Source organism: Cygnus atratus, chromosome Z (genome assembly GCF_013377495.2).
Source record: "Cygnus atratus isolate AKBS03 ecotype Queensland, Australia chromosome Z, CAtr_DNAZoo_HiC_assembly, whole genome shotgun sequence".
NCBI lineage: Eukaryota > Metazoa > Chordata > Aves > Anseriformes > Anatidae > Cygnus > Cygnus atratus.
The window spans coordinates 67,838,687-67,854,492 of record NC_066396.1 but is presented as its reverse complement, the minus strand read 5'-3'; the positions used below and the strand labels follow the sequence as shown (position 1 = coordinate 67,854,492).

General features: G+C 40.7%; 1 protein-coding gene across 1 annotated transcript; it reads right to left on the bottom strand.

Annotated features, from left to right (window-relative positions):
• Positions 1-6,491: 6,491 nt before the first annotated feature.
• Positions 6,492-13,696, bottom strand: MARVELD2 (MARVEL domain containing 2). Its single transcript, XM_035569033.2, has 6 exons — positions 12,683-13,696; positions 11,069-11,101; positions 9,916-10,052; positions 9,166-9,337; positions 8,707-8,757; positions 6,492-7,815 (listed from the first exon to the last, which is right to left on the bottom strand). Exons 1-6 carry the CDS (start codon positions 13,694-13,696, stop codon positions 7,699-7,701), a joined length of 1,524 nt encoding a protein of 507 aa, XP_035424926.1. The 3' UTR covers positions 6,492-7,698.
• Positions 13,697-15,806: the final 2,110 nt, after the last annotated feature.

The window sequence follows — 15,806 nt, the reverse complement described above, 5'->3', positions numbered from 1 at the left end:
TTATTTACACTTGCCTACATACAATTTTTATGTATCTCTGGAACAGAATGATACACAGTGGTAGAAAAAGAAAATCACCTTAACTACTGAACGATAGGCATAGAGGAAGAAAGCCTAAGAGTACATGCATTGTAGGAATAGGAAAGCATATGTAATTTTTTAGGACAAACAAATATATCACAGGTGTTTTACATGTTCCAGTAATTTTACAAGGTCTAAAACTATACTTAAAATCTCCTAGTGTGGATTCTGGAACTGTAAGAATATGTCTGAAATTATTTGCTGGAATGAAAATTACATGCAGTTTTAAAAGCTTGCAAGTGTTTGATTTGCCACAAGACAAGTAAAAAGAAATAATTATGTAAAAGTGTGCTGCTTCATGTATGAAAATAGTTGGAAATCTTTTCAGATTTTTTTTTCTTTTCAGACATCAAAAATATAAAAGTAAATAATTAGTTTCAGGCACTTTGATGTTTCATGACTATGTTTTGCTTATACCTAAAATAATTATGAGCAGCATTGATCCATCTTAGAGGCAGCGCACAATAAAAGATATATTCAGTCCTACCTGTAGGTGCAAAACTTCATTTCTTCACAGAGGAGGTAGAGAAAAAATAGAGCTACTGTACAGTTTTTAAGAATGTTTCTAGGCATTAAAGACTCCAAGTAGCTTTAATCTTAATATATATATATTTTTTTTTTTCCCGAAGAAGAATAGAACAATGTAAAGGGGTTTGGAGGAAGAGGGAATTATGTAAAAACAAAACAATTCTATCTGACAAATTGTAAGAATTTATAAACTAAATTGTTTAAGTGTAGTTTACAAAACCACAAGGCTTCTTTAAAAAAAACAAAAACTACTGCATAAAACATGCACTAGTTAGCACATCTTTGGGAAAGCAGGAACTGGAGACCTATCTACAGATGAATAAGCAGCCAATATGCAGCAGTGAAGTCTTTTGTAAGGCTCTGTGCATGAAATCAGAAATGGTACTATGCACTATTTCTTGGGACCTCCAATCTGAAAAACTATTTCTCCTACTCTAATTTCAGGATTATGTGAACTGCAAAAACTGGAATCCAAATAAGAAACAGCAGCACCAAAGCCAAGCAACAGTCCTTACATGTATGAGCACTTAACATGATTATTCTTAACATCAGTAGTCATTTTCTGAAAGAAGCACAACTACTTTACAGTCAGTGTACTGACCTTTATACAAGTTAACAGATGTTTTCAAGTAAAGTTTGAAACTCAAGTATGGTTGTTAAAAAAGCATGTCGTATCATTAATACATACATCATTAAAAAATAAATGTATTATCCTAAAGGAAACAGATCTGAAAACCCTAAATAAGACTAACTTTTATTTTTTTTTCTAGATTTTCTTTCTTTGTTTCTTGTTCCACCCCTAACTCAAGTATTCAGCATTCAAATCCTCTACAAATATTAATTTACTTATTAATATACTAAAAGCTGAGCAGCTATTTCTACAAATTCAAACCCTTTCAGGTTTGCAGAATCAACTGATCAATAGCAAGATTTTACTCCATACATTGTCATCAGTGAAAAACTATATTGTTACAGCACACTTATTCATTACTTTGATCCAATCTGCTGTAGGTGAGTAATACAAATAGGTAGACTTAAGTCACCAAGAATTTCATAAGCATCATAATGAAGCACAGATCATTTTAGCCAACATCTCTGCAGAGCAATCATAGCTTTACTGGATACAATGGAAACATGCCAAAACTGGGTTTGACCTCTTGAATTACAGGAAAGTCACCAAGCATCCGTTTCTAAGGGGTGTCACTCTGCATCCAAGTAAGACAAGAAATGAAGAAGATAACATTTAAACAGAAGTAGCATTTCCTTAACCAGGAACAGGGAACTTAGCAAAACTTACCATTTCAATATCTTTCAGACTGCGGCATTTATCAGGAGCAATTTATAAATACACAGGAAACAGATGAGAAAGAGAATTGGCTTTCAATTAAACCAAACCTGGGAAAAATCTATGACATTTAAAAGGAAAACAATGAAAACTACTTAAGATTAAAAAAAAAAAATCTTCATTTTAATAAGTTAACATTTGCTTCTATAAGCAAGTATGTAGTTGTAGCTTGATCTACTCCCACTAGGTCACATGCCATCCTTTCTTAAGAAGGAAGAAGTCCAATTTATAAAATGTCAACATGAAAAGACAGGTGCAAGCTAAAAATTCTAGCAGAAAAAGGGAGAAATGATGCTTCTGTCAGAACAAGGATATTTTTTTATTATCAAGGCAAAGAATTTTAATTCTGGACAGGAATGCATCTTTCAGATGCAAGCCATCTATAAATGCATCTTTCAGATTATGATAGTCCAAATGCTTCAAATCCCATCACAATTTTGAAATGAACTAACTAAAAATTCAAATCCATACCGATTAGGTTTTTCATTAGCACCAGTATCTTTAGTTGCTATGTTGTCATTAAAGCCAATTGGCCCTACTATGTGATGCATATGCTTGTTTATACTCATTAGACAGTACTAAAGGTACAAATTAGCAAAGAGTTTATGAATACTGCCCCTTTCTAACTTACTTAAGTCCAGTTAGAAAACTCTTACGTTCACAGAATCACAGAATCATCTAGGTTGGAAGAGACCTTGAAGATCACTGAGTCCAACCTCTGACCTAACACTAACAAGTCCTCCTCTAAATCATATCACTATGCTCTACATCTAAACATCTTTTAAAGACCTCCAGGGATGGTGACTCAACCACTTCCCTGAGCAGCATATTCCAATGCCTAACAACCCTTTTGGTAAAGAAGTTCTTCCTAATATCCAAACTAAACCTCCCCTGGTGCAACTTTAGCCCATTCCCCCTTGTCCTGTCACCAGGCACGTAGGAGAATAGACCAACCCCCACCTCGCTACAGCCTCCTTTAAGGTACCTATAGAGAGCGATAAGGTCACCCCTTAGCCTCCTCTTCTCCAGGCTGAACAATCCCAGCTCCCCCAGCCGCTCCTCGTAAGACTTGTTCTCCAGACCCCTCACCAGCTTCGTTGCCCTTCTCTGGACTCACTCGAGAACCTTGATGTCCTTCTCGTAGCGAGGGGCCCAAAACTGAACACAGTACTCGAGGCGCGGCCTCACCAGAGCCAAGTACAGGGGAACAATCACTTCCCTAGCCCTGCTGGCCACACTGTTTCTTATGCAAGCCAGGATGCTGTTGGTCTTCTTGGCCACCTGAGCACACTGCTGGCTCATATTCAGCTGCCTATCAACCAGTATTCCCAGGTCCTTCTCTGCCAGGCAGCTTTCTAACCACTCATCTCCCAGCCTGTAGCGCTGCTTGGGGTTGTTGCGACCCAGGTGCAGGACCCGGCACTTGGCCTTGCTGAACTTCATACAGTTGGCCTCAGCCCATCAGTCCAGCCTATCCAGATCCTCCTGCAGAGCATTCCTACCCTCGAGCAGATTGATACACGCACCTAACTTGGTGTCATCTGCAAACTTACTGAGGGTGCACTCGAACCCCTCATCCAGATCATCGATAAAGATATTAAAGAGAACTGGCCCCAGTACTGAGCCCTGGGGGACTCCACTAGTGACCGGCCTCCAATTGGATTTAACTCCATTCACCACAACTCTTTGGGCCTGGCTACCCAGCCAGTTTCTAACCCAACGAAGCTTATGCCAGTCCAGGCCAACGAGCAGCCAGTTTCTCAAGGAGAATGCTGTGGGAAATGGTGTCAAAAGCCTTACTGAAGTCAAGGTAGAACACATCCACAGTCTTTCCCTCATCCACCAACCGCATCACTTTGTCATAGAAGGAGATGAGGTTCGTCAAGCAGGACCTGCCTTTCATAAACCCATGCTGACTGGGTCCTGATCGCCTGCTTGCCCTGCAAAAGCTGGTGTGCGTTGGCCGGGAATAGAACGCGGGTCAACTGCTTGGAATGCAGCTATGCTCACCACTATACCACCAACACATCTGTCTGAATGCTTCCCTGACGTGGAAACTGGAAGTCTCTTGGACATTTGCCTTTGTGGATCTGCAGAGACAGGTGAGCATTTTCTAAGATGAAGACTGAAGCATAAAAGGTCTTCCTACATGAACTCATTGTCTGAGAGACCCTATGTAAAAATGCATGCTGAATGTTTGCCATGTATAGCAATATTACTTAAGATTCAAATAAATGATAACCACCTTCTGCAAAAAACCCAGTCACACTAGTAAGGTCACATAGCAGACTGTTTACATACATGTAGCCATGTAGTTTAACAAAGTCAGGAGTAAAGAGACTGCATAGAGAGATCTAGGTGATAATCATCTAGCAAATTCAGTTTACCTAGTTTACCTTCTGTTCTTTAAGGGTATCAAGAGACCACTTTCAATGATTGTAACTAATTTTCAGTAAATTTACTCCACGTTTCTATCTTGTATTTGGTTGGCTTTCAACTCCCAGCCATTAGTTATTTCACTAATCTTGATTTCTCCAAGAGATTAAAATGTCTTTGTTTCTATTTTGGCATGGTCGGAGCACTGTAGCCAAGTTTCTTTTCAGTCGTCCTTTGATAGGTTAGATCAAAACCAGCTCACCAATTACATACACCGAAACTGCCTGCTTAGCAACCTTTGGCCGTGTGACAGACTCAGGATTGAGCAAGTGATTTACACAAAGGTGATAGTGTTGCCCTGCCAGATTTCATAAGGTGTGAAGGTAAACGCCTTCTCCTGTGGCACCTTGCTGGGAAATGTGGAGAGTGCCACACTCAACTGTCTCTGCTGAGCTTTTTCCCTTTTTCTAGCACTATGTGCTCTTTTCCCTACCTATTTGTTGGGAAATCAGCAGGAAGAGAAGCATGATGTTTCTGGAAAGGGTATGCAGAAACACTGTCTGAGGGTCCAGAAGCCAGTTCGTCAGAGACCGAAACTGACACCACTTTCAAAGGGAGACTGAAGATGCATCTCTTTGTTCCTATGTGAGAAAGGCCAACTAAGGGTGCAGACAATCTTCTGTAAGGCCTTGATATAGTCCCTCCTCCACAACACTCTTGCATCTAGACTGGGGAGATACAGATTTGTTAGACTGCAATATTTCAGTACTTAAAGGGGGCTTATAAAAAAGATGGAGAGCAACTTTTTGCTTGTGCAGGTAACTATAGGACAAGGGGGAATGATTTCAAACTAAAAGAGGGGAGATTTAGATTAGAGGTTAGGAGGAAATTCTTCACTCAGAGGGTGGTGAGGCACTGGCACAGGTTGCCCAGAGAGGTTGTGGATGCCCCATCCCTGGAGGTATTCAAGACCAGACTGGATGGGGCTTCAGGCAACTTGGTCTGGTGGGAGGTGTCCCTGCTTATGGCAGGGGAATTGGGGATGGTCTTTAAGGTCCCTTCCAACCTGAGCCATTCTACAATTCTACAATTGCAATGTTTCAATATACACAAGGAGTTTATCAGAAAGATGGAGCTAGACATTTTAACTGTAGCGACAGGACAAAAGGTAATGGTTTTAAACTGAAAAAAAGGTTAGATTTAGATTAGACATATGAAAGACATTCTTTACTATGAGGGAGGTTAGATACAGGAGCAGGTTGCCCTGGGAAGTTGTTGATGCCCCTTCCACCAGGTTGGATGGGGCTTTTCACAACCTGTGGTGGTGGATTAGATGATCTTTAAAGGTCTCTTCCAACCCAAACCATTCTATGATTCTACAGAAAACATAGTAAGCTTCTTTTTTAGCATTTTATAAACATCAGTTGATCCTTAAACTTCGATCAGTTGTCTTCTGGTACTGACATAAAGCCCAGAATTTCTACTGAGAACAAGAAACCCGAGTGTACTGTGAAAGGGGATTTAGATTGCAGTCTTGGACAAGGAGCTTACAAACAAGAGTTAATTTTTTAAAATATGTAAAGCACAATAGGTATAAAACACTTGGTCTAGCTCCTTTATAAGGTAGAAGGGTTTCCTCCTCTTTGAAAAGGAGAGATGCCTGAAGAAGAGACAATTGAGACAAGTAGGAGAACAAAGGATAACACTTACTATTGTCTGACCTCAGACTGACAGAAATACTGAAAGACTGTTCAGGTGGATCAGACTGAAGTTTTTTCAAATGAAGAGGTGCCAAGTTTTCTAACTCTGTTCCCAGAGTGTCTTGTATTGTTTACTTCATCCACTAAAACTCATGGAATTTAAGTGGCTGATAAAACTGGAATGTCAACTTCATAAATACGAATGTGAGTTTGCAGCCATCATGATTGCATCATGAATGATAAGGGCTCAAAACTCAAAAGGGAATTTAACTCTCAGAGCGAGGTATAGCAATGCACTTCCAACACTGAAAATGGTGGCAACACTGACACTACCATCACTGTTCTAAACTGGAAACAGCTTTCCTACACCTTCCCGTTACATTAATGCCAGAGTTGAAACCTTTCCTTTTGAAGAAAACACAATCAGTAAAACAAGTATTAAAATAACCTTAAGCAGAGCACCTCTTTTCTAACCAAATGCCTTTAGGAACAATAGAATAACATAGTTACACTGCCTTTTTTTAATTAAAATGTATTTCAGAAAGGTCAACTTGGAGTTACAGAAAACTGTACAAAGAAACTATCAATGCTTTTAACAATTTTACTAAGTAAAAGAGTAAACAAAGATGTGAAAAAGCATACAAAGAAGAGAATTCACTGACTTGTGAGAAGATTTGCATATACAAACCTGTATCTCCAAGACACAATATGAAAATTTATGCTTTAGAAAATACACAAAACATCCTACCTGCCCTTATAAAAGATGCTAGTAATTTATACTTCAAATGGGAAACAATTTCGTTTTCTGAATAATGAGTTCTCAAACACCTGCACCAAGGGAATCTTAACACTTTTCCAAAACAAAAAGTCCTGTATCTTGCTGACAAAGAAAAGGCATGTTTTCCTTTTCTTTAAGCCCACAGAAACCTACTAAGATGAACCCTAAAATGTATGTAGAGAACACTAGCAATGCTAGTGGACCACTAAACATGATTCCAACCCTGTACCTCTCTTCCCTTGAGGTCACGTATTTGTTGTGCCATCTCTACAGAGGAACATAAAAAAAACAAAACCCACCATACAATTATTGCTTAAACGGGAACTTATTCTGCATCCCTTATTAGGTAAAATTCCAGATAACTTCTGACATACAGCAGAGAATTTGAAAATACAGTAGTCTTATAAAACCGATTTCCTACTTTCCAAGTAGAAAATAATTCTATAGAGTACTTCTATGTCATGAATTACCCTACCAAACCCCAGCCACAAGGAACAGCTCAACTCTTTCTGACACCATTAAGATGTCATCTATACATAAAATCTGAAATTGTTACAGCATTTATATGCACACTTTTGACACAGTATTTAGAACTGCTTTTTCTAGTGGACTCTGCAGATACAGTATTTTCAAATAAAGTATGCATTCTTAAGAGGCCAGGCTGTGTACTGGCTGATGAGAGCAGAATGTTAACACTGGTATTCTAAACAAGGACTTATAACTGATCTGCATACAAAACCTGACCATAACGTACAATATCTAAATAAGTGACAAAATGATTAGGCACTTATCCCCATAGAAAGTGTACAGTTCTGAAAGTAAATAAATATTTTAAAATATGCATATTGATTTAAAAACTAGAAAGTAGTATCCCCGACGTCAAGGCACTGCTAAATTTGTACATTCCAATTCATAACTTTATCATAGTCCTGAATTCGTTGTTTTATGTGAGAAAGCTTATTCTTTAGGTATTCACAACGCTCCTTTTTCTCCAGGAATGCAGGATCCTGCCAAAAACACACAAACCCTTATATTAATATTTATGTTTTCAGTTTCATTCAAAAGTAGTCTATTACCGGTGATGTTCTTGATTAAAGACATTAAACAATTATTCTCCAAAGTCATATTCTTTCTTTTCTTATTTCCTTCCTGTTTCTCGTTCCTTTGTGAAGGGCTACAGGAAGAAGTTCTGCTTTAATATGCTGTAGTTACTCAGTAAACAAAGCAGCTTTTAAACAGAAATCTCTACATATAAGTGACATTCTTCTACATAATTTTATGGGTGTGTTCTGGTATGTCTAATAAACCCCTTTCCCAAAAGAGCAATGAAACTTAACGTGGACACAAGATTTGAATTTTATGAGAAAAAAAAAAGGTACTTTTAATGTATGACTTTTTTAATGGAATACTGCTGGCATTTAAAAATGACAAAGTGAAACCTTTTGGATCACACTGGAAATTGTTTTTGAAAGTCCACTTCAGTTTCATGCCACAAAGAAAATGCACAACTTCTTTTGAAGGCTAAGACTCTCTTTTTGTTAATGTATCTGTTGTTTGTGCCAGCTAGTGAATATATATAAACTGGATCCCAAAAACTAAGCTGTCCTCCGAAAGGACTCTGAAATGTTAATAGATGAGATGTACTCTTAGAAGACTGAAATACTTAAAACTGTTTTCTTCCACATCTGACTAGTAAAATCATTACTGTCAAAACAGGTTGTTGGCATGAATCAAGTGGGTAGTATGCTACAGTTTTAAAAGACAAAATATATGAAGCCCTGTAATTGGTATGGTTACCCTGAACTAGCAAATTGTACCTAGTATCAGAAATGCTGACTATTTACATTCTCTTTGCTATTCTTTAGATTAATGAGCAATGTAAAGCTGAAATCACTCACGTTTTTCTTTTTCTTGTATTCTTGCAGAACTTTTGATATCCTTTCCTGTTCCTAAGAAGAGAGATCACACATTTTTAAACACATTGAGTACACTATGTATCTTCATGTAAATTCTACAAAATACTTGTCAGAAGTCAATCTTTCAGTTGATCAAATTTATTGATTTATTTTAGTTGTACATTTTGAACTTGAGAAGTAGTGAAAATAAGTTAAGTTAAATAATTTACTCAAACTTAAAAGCTGATAGCATGAAAAAAAAGAAAAAAAAAAAAACAATACAATCTAATTGCAACTTAGCAGTGTTGACTGATGACCAAACAAGAAAGTACATATTTGGGGAAAACTGTCTCTCCTACTGAGCCACTGTCAGTATTACTAGATGTTGTGCCCAAAGAAAGTCAGTCAGAATCTGCTTAATACTACCTGTGCTTTCCATGAGCCCATTTCACAGGTACTTACATATATACTTCCAGGATGATGAGGAAGCTGTCTCATCAATGCATCCAGCTCATCAAATTTTTTTAATACAGCATTAACTTCCGCAGACAGTTCTTTATACTCAGCAAACTGATCATTGAATACTGCTTTGTACCGGTCTCGCATTTCATTTGTTTGAATTGCTGGGTATTTCCTTCAAAAAAAGGATTTTCAGGGACTAGTATTAGACATACGACTTCAACAAACACACAGACCCTTGACATCAATAGAGTATTCCTCTATTGTTTGCTGATTTTGTAACCTGATGAAATTTTCATGTATGTAAAGCATTGAAAGCTATGCCAAATTGTATATAAATCAATTTATGGTCTTATACTTGACCATGTAAAGGCCTGCTCTTTAAAAGGGAGAATATTATCAGTTTAGCACTAGAGTAAGTAGAAGATTAGTCAAATTTCAGTGGCAAAAAGTCAAGTAATTTCCCACATATATTGCCTGTGTGGTGGTAATTATACTCTGGTAATTATTCTACACACTAGATTATAACAGTGTGTTCTAACATTTTGGTTGGGTTTGGGGGGTTATTTGTTTTTAAAATTTCAGATTCCTTGTTTATATTACTGTGTCTATGGCATTGATAAAGAATTATGAGTTCCCACAGCACATGCAGTATGACACAGAAAACGTGAATGTATATATGAGAAATACTGAGTGAAAAACATCATTTGAGTATTCTCCATTATGTTCATTTATCAAAGTCAAGTCACTTACGCTAAGTAGTCTGGCATCACTATAGGTTTAGGAATGTGGCCTGCAGGTATATGACCATTAAGTAGTTCCTGTTTCCTTTCCACTGATTTAAGCTGCCTGTAATTGGCCTCTTCTCTTGGTCCATCATCACTGCCATACTAAGTTTTAAAAGGAAAAAAAAAAATTAGTTCCAAATAAAGTCGGCTTTCCTTCAAATGCAATATAACAAACTCCATAAAGTATCCAATTAATGGGAAGACAGGGATAAGAGAACTAACAGCAGTACATTCTTTACAACCTTTACTATAATGAGAAAATTAGGAAAGAATTAGTAATGTTTCTCACATAGTAACTGGAGTTTCCTCTTCCCCTTGCTTACTATTCTAGTTTATCCCTTGATCCAGAAATAATAGCTCATGGAGTCGCCTCAGAACACACACAAAAAAAAAAAAAGGCTAAAGGCTCCTGATTCAGTACTGAAGTAAGCAACAGAGAAGACAGTGGTAGGAAATTCACAGTATCTACTGGGAGACATTTAGGACTGAAAGAAACACCAGAAATTCTCTGGGAATCATCAACATCGTTTGTATTAAGATCCCATTCAACCTCTGTAGTGTATGCACCTGCTTCTTTCTGCATCAGAAGCACTAAAATCCTCCTTTTTGCTGGTATTTCAAAGCTTGCAAAGGGGACCTGAAGCAGTCTTAGAGTCACAGAAGCAAACTGAAGTTACAGAGCACCTGCTACTGTGCTTCCACTGGCTACTCTCCGATCTAAGTAGGCAACCAGGAGGGAAAAAAAATCCCCAAAACGTGCAATGCATCAGACGCTCTGCTGTTACAGTCAAGTCTGCAAAACTCTATGATAAGTGCTACAGAACTTGTCACTTCATGAAAGAGGGTAAGGTCACATACAGAAACAGACACCAGATTTGCTGTCTACAGTAAATTTTATAACCTAGACTAACGAGTGGTAACTTCTTCAAAAGCTTCTTCCAAATCTTCTAGGTAGAACACCATCCCGACTACATTAAAGAATTAAACCTAATCTTTTCCTAGTCCCCCCCCCCGCCCTCCCCCCAGTTGGAAGGTCAGCCAAAACAAAGAGTCAAAAGAAAAAGAATACACATTTTGAAATGCCAGTAAACAAAGAGAAAAATAAATTTGCTTCCTACCTTCTTTTCTGGTAAAGACGACTGTGTTTTCATCTATAAAAAAAAATAATTAGAAGACCTTTAATGTTTTATTTTAAGCAATAATAAGATTAAAAAAAAAAGAAAAAAAACAGACACAAACATTTCCCCCCCCAGAGTCAAGCTGTACAGAGAGTTATGTATTTATATTCAAGTATGAACAGATTTAGCATAAGGAATATTTTTAGATCAATTTCTTTCAAGACTAGTTAAGAATGTTGGAATGAACACAATCACCAAAAACCACAGGATCTTCTGTAGCACAGCTGTATGCAGCAGTGTAGAGGAAATACTCCATCCAGTTCCCAATCACCTTTATTATTTCACATGCCAGCGTGTATTAACTTGCTGACACTCTGCAGTCTAGTTCATTGCCTAGCAAACACAGCAGCGCGCTAACCAGTAACTCAACCAGCAGCTATTTTGCACAGTGCTCTCCAGAGTAACCTCTCGCCTAATCTGTATTATTGGCTTTAGAAGTATTGGCTTAAAAAATAAAAATCTTAAATAACTAGAATAAAATAACATTGATAATAAGAGGGAAGAATGTCTGAGCAACCTTCAATGTAATGCCAACAATCACCTCATTCTTGAAGGACATATTTAAAAATTTGTTAAACATAAACTTTTATCATGCATCTGCAATTCACTTTTCAAAAGGGGAGCCTCAGTTTCATGCAAGATGTTGGGAAAAAAAACAGCATTAAATGAAAATGCTGCAAATCAACAAACTGCAATCATAAAGCTGATGAAACACAACTTCTTGGTATCCCTTACTAAAATCATTTACATGCTGACGCCTAGTAAGTTAGGCTTTTGCAGGTTTCATTGAAAGTTTTAAAGGTATGTTAAGTTCTATTGATTTTAAAAAGTTTTTTGTTGGGGCATTCACATGAAAGAGGTTTTTACACAAATGACTTCGAATGCTCTAGCTGATAGTGCTAGGTCTCCACTATTACAGTTTATCATTAACTAGGTGAGCACTGAAAGTTTCTAGTAGGGGCAAAGCCAGCAGCAAATGCAAGATAGTTTAATTCAAAAGATGAAATCAATTGAAATCTGAGACACCTAGATCTAGGCAGCTCTATTATTAATATTATTGTCTAGTACTACTATATGGAAAGCTAAAAAGACAAAAAGAAGTATCTTGGAATTTTGCTTGTAAGCCCAAATCCATACTTCATATTCTTATTGTGGCTTACGCTAGCACTTCACATGCTGAAAGCACATTCTTCAAAGAAATGCTAGGTGGCTTTAAGCCCAACCCTACTAGAGCTGAACAGGCACATTGTTCATTTCTTCCTTTGTTTGGAAAACACACACCAGGAAGCAGTTCATCACCTGCTGCAGGAAGAGAACCCAGTATTACAAAGTGAACAGAGCCCTTTCCTTACCAGAGTCAATAATAAAAAAGATTTTGGACCAGGCATCTTCAATGCACCTTTTATTCAGCGATCTGAGATTTGTGAAAGCCCACCCTCAAAGGCTTTGGGCTTGCTGCACACCTGATAAGACCAGTCTTTGGCACAGGAAGATCTTAGAGCGGTGCCCACCACACCATACCCACCAGAGAAAAGACAGATGCTCAGGACCTACCTCTCGTTCCATTAACTCCCGGTGCCTCCTGGCTCCTTCGTGCCTCCACAGCTTCAGACAAACCAATGCACTAATCAGATAGACAACCACTGTGACGAACAAGAAGATGATTGCTGCTGTCTGACCCCCTTCTACGCGGCAAAAAGAGGCATTTATCGGAGTCTTAAACAACTGGTAATAGCAGAGACCACCTCGGTTGATGTCATTGACATATACTATGCCCGCCGACATGTACAGAAAGAACATGGCCACGTTAATGCCAAACTCAGTTAGTGGCCACCAGTTGGAATCGAGGAGGATGGTCCGGTAGTACATCGACATGCCAAGCACCAGCAGCACGATGGTGACTATCCACGCCACACCAGCTACTACCAGGACAAAGGGAGTTTTGGGTCCGCTGTAGTAGTAGCCTCCGTAGGTGCCGCCGGCCCCATAGCTGTAGGGCTGCGAGTACCCAAACATGTTGTACCACTCGTTGTCCTTGTGTACATAGGCCGTCACGCAGGCGAAGACGGCGGCGCCCAGCAGCAGCTCCACCACGCAGAGGATCCTGAGCAGGCCAGCCCAGGACTTCATGTAGGCGTACCGCTGGTGGTAGGCCTCCACCCGCTCGCTGTAGGTCATGCCAGTGGGAGCGCAGTGCTCCAGCGACCCCAGCGAGTCCCCGCGCAGCATGGCCTCGGCCTCCTTCCTCGAGGGGCAGCTGACGCCCGATCCTCCATAGGGGTCCCTGTAGGAGCCGGGCACCGACCTGGGCTCTGCCCGCCTCGGGCCGGGCGATGCGGGCGGCGAGCACTCGACCCCGTCCGACACGTACCTGATGTCGGACGCCGTGCTGCCCCAGCCGGCCTCCCGGCCGCGCCTGCCCCTGAAGAAGTTCTTCCAGGAGTCGGGGACGAACCGCCGCACCGGCTTGAGCTCGTCCGCCCCGCCGACAGGGCCGCAGGGCGGCTGCAGGGGCAGCGGCGGCGGCGAGGAGCCGGCGGGCGGCGGGGACGAGGCGCTCCGCGACATGGCCGGCGCTCGGCGCGGCGGCGGCGGGGGAAGAGCCCCGGCACCTGCCCGCTGCGGCACCGGCCCCGGGGCTCCGCACCCTGCCCGGCCCGGCCCGGCCCGCCCCGGCGGCCTCACCTGCGGCGCCTTCCGGGCGGGCGGTACCCGAGCGGCGGAAACCCGGCGAGCCCCGAGGTGCAGCGGGAGACAGACCGGCCCCGTCCGGGCACCCCGAACCGAGCCGAGACGGGGCGGGGCGGGGCGGGGCGGGGAGGTGAGGAGCAGCCTCAGGGGGAAGGAAGGTTTTCTTAAACTTACTGCTGTCACTGTTTGTTATACTCACTTTTTTATCCGTATGGGTTACTTTCATGGCTCAGGGTGGGCAGGGAGCGTCTTGTTTAGTATTCAGCTCAGGGCTCATCCCGCGAAGTTGAGGGGAAGCTGGGGAAACTTGTACTGATGCTGGCTTGACCTTCTAGCCCACCCAAGTAGCTAAAGGAGTACTTTAGCGCAGACAAGTATCTCTTTAGTGAATGCCATTGTAGCACATTAATCTGTTAAATTAGTCGTTGATACTTGGTCGCTCTCCTATTCCTCTGTTTTAATCCATGACTGCTTGAGCTGCAGCAACCTCAGGCTGGCTGCAAGGTAGCTCACTTCCACTGTGCTGGCTAAAAGTAAGAGGGAATCCATCCCGCTCATTCTCATTTGTCCTGTTTTTCCTCAGTTAAGTCTGGCACGCCAGGCTCTTTATCAACAGCTACTTCAACCTTTAACCTAGCAACCATGTATTACCATGAAAGAAAAAAAAAGTCTCTTGCTCTATCAACCCAGGAGCTGCTGTAGCAGGAGTCACTGCCCACGCACCACACAAGTCCCCCCCTTCACTTATGCTTAACAGCTGCTGGTTTCTGACAGTAATATCCTCTGTTCATCACTGTCAATTCAAGCTATACGTATTCTTTTCTCTTGTTGCTACCGTCAGTATTATGTTCCATGGCTCTGTGCCAACAGTGTTTAGTACATATGTTGGGTTACAGGGTGGTTCTTGGGTAATACAGACTTCATCCTCCAGGGCAGTACTTCATAGTTAAATTCAGAAAACAATCCTACAGTGGTAACTACGAAACACTTCGTCAGATGCCCTGACAAACTCTTTCTTTCGGTTAAGAAAAGGAAGTTAGTCTCATTTCAGTTAGGTGTGATCACAATCCTTTATTAGAAAGACCATCACAATTAAATCTCTTTTTCTGTTTCAGAGATGCCAAGGTCATAGAAATGTATCTGAGGCTCTACAGGTATAAATGAACCCCATGATTCAGAAGGCAAGGTAGAGTCAAAATACAGCATATCATGCTGTGTCACTCTACTAGCACTAAACAATCTGTATGTAGATCACTATACTCTTGTAATTGAAAAAAAAAAATTTTTTTTTCAAGCATTCTAACATATAAGACATAGAAGCTTCAGTAGATGTAGTTTTCTAAAAAACTTTGTTCCAAAAAAACCCGTGGTGTACAGGGTCTGGCTGGGATGGAGTTAACTTTCCCTGCAGCTGCTTATACAGTGCTGTGCTCTGCACTTGTAGCTAGAACAGCATTGGTATCACACCAAAGTTTTGTCTATTGCTGAGTAGTGCTGGCACAGCACCAAGACTCCCTCCAAACCCCTCTAAGAGCCAGTGGGCTTGGGGTGGGCAAGAGGTGGGAAGGGACATGGCCAGGTCAGCTGATCTAAACCAACCAAAGGGATATTCCATACCAGATTGTGTCACGCTCAGCAATAAAAGCTGGGAAAGGGGAAGGAGAAGCTCTCATTATGAAGAAGTCTGTTCTCCCAAACATTCACTGTGCATATGCAGGCCCTGCTTCCTGGGACATGGCTGAACATCGCTCGTTGATGGGAAGTAGAGAGTAATTTCTTTTCTCTCTCTCTGTGCTTCTGCACAACCTTTGCTTTTTTTTTTTTTTTTTTCCCTCTTCCTTTTCTGTTTATCTCAACCCTTGTCTCAACCTGTGAGTCTTTTTCCTTTCCAGCATACTTTCTTCTCTCCCTCTTCTTCTAAGGAGGGGAGTGAGAGAGCCACCCAGCAAGGTAAAAATGCAGTATGTGGTACTCTCAGTAGTTTGAT

Bases quoted from the DNA above. Each gene is read 5' to 3' on its own strand.
- MARVELD2 (XM_035569033.2), bottom strand. From the start codon at position 13,696: ATGTCGCGGAGCGCCTCGTCCCCGCCGCCCGCCGGCTCCTCGCCGCCG. The intron at 8,758-9,165 runs GTAAGTACCTGT...CTCTCTTCTTAG, and splicing joins ATCATCCTGGAAGTATATAT to GAACAGGAAAGGATATCAAA. The intron at 7,816-8,706 runs GTGAGTGATTTC...TGTTTTTGGCAG, and splicing joins AATACAAGAAAAAGAAAAAC to GATCCTGCATTCCTGGAGAA.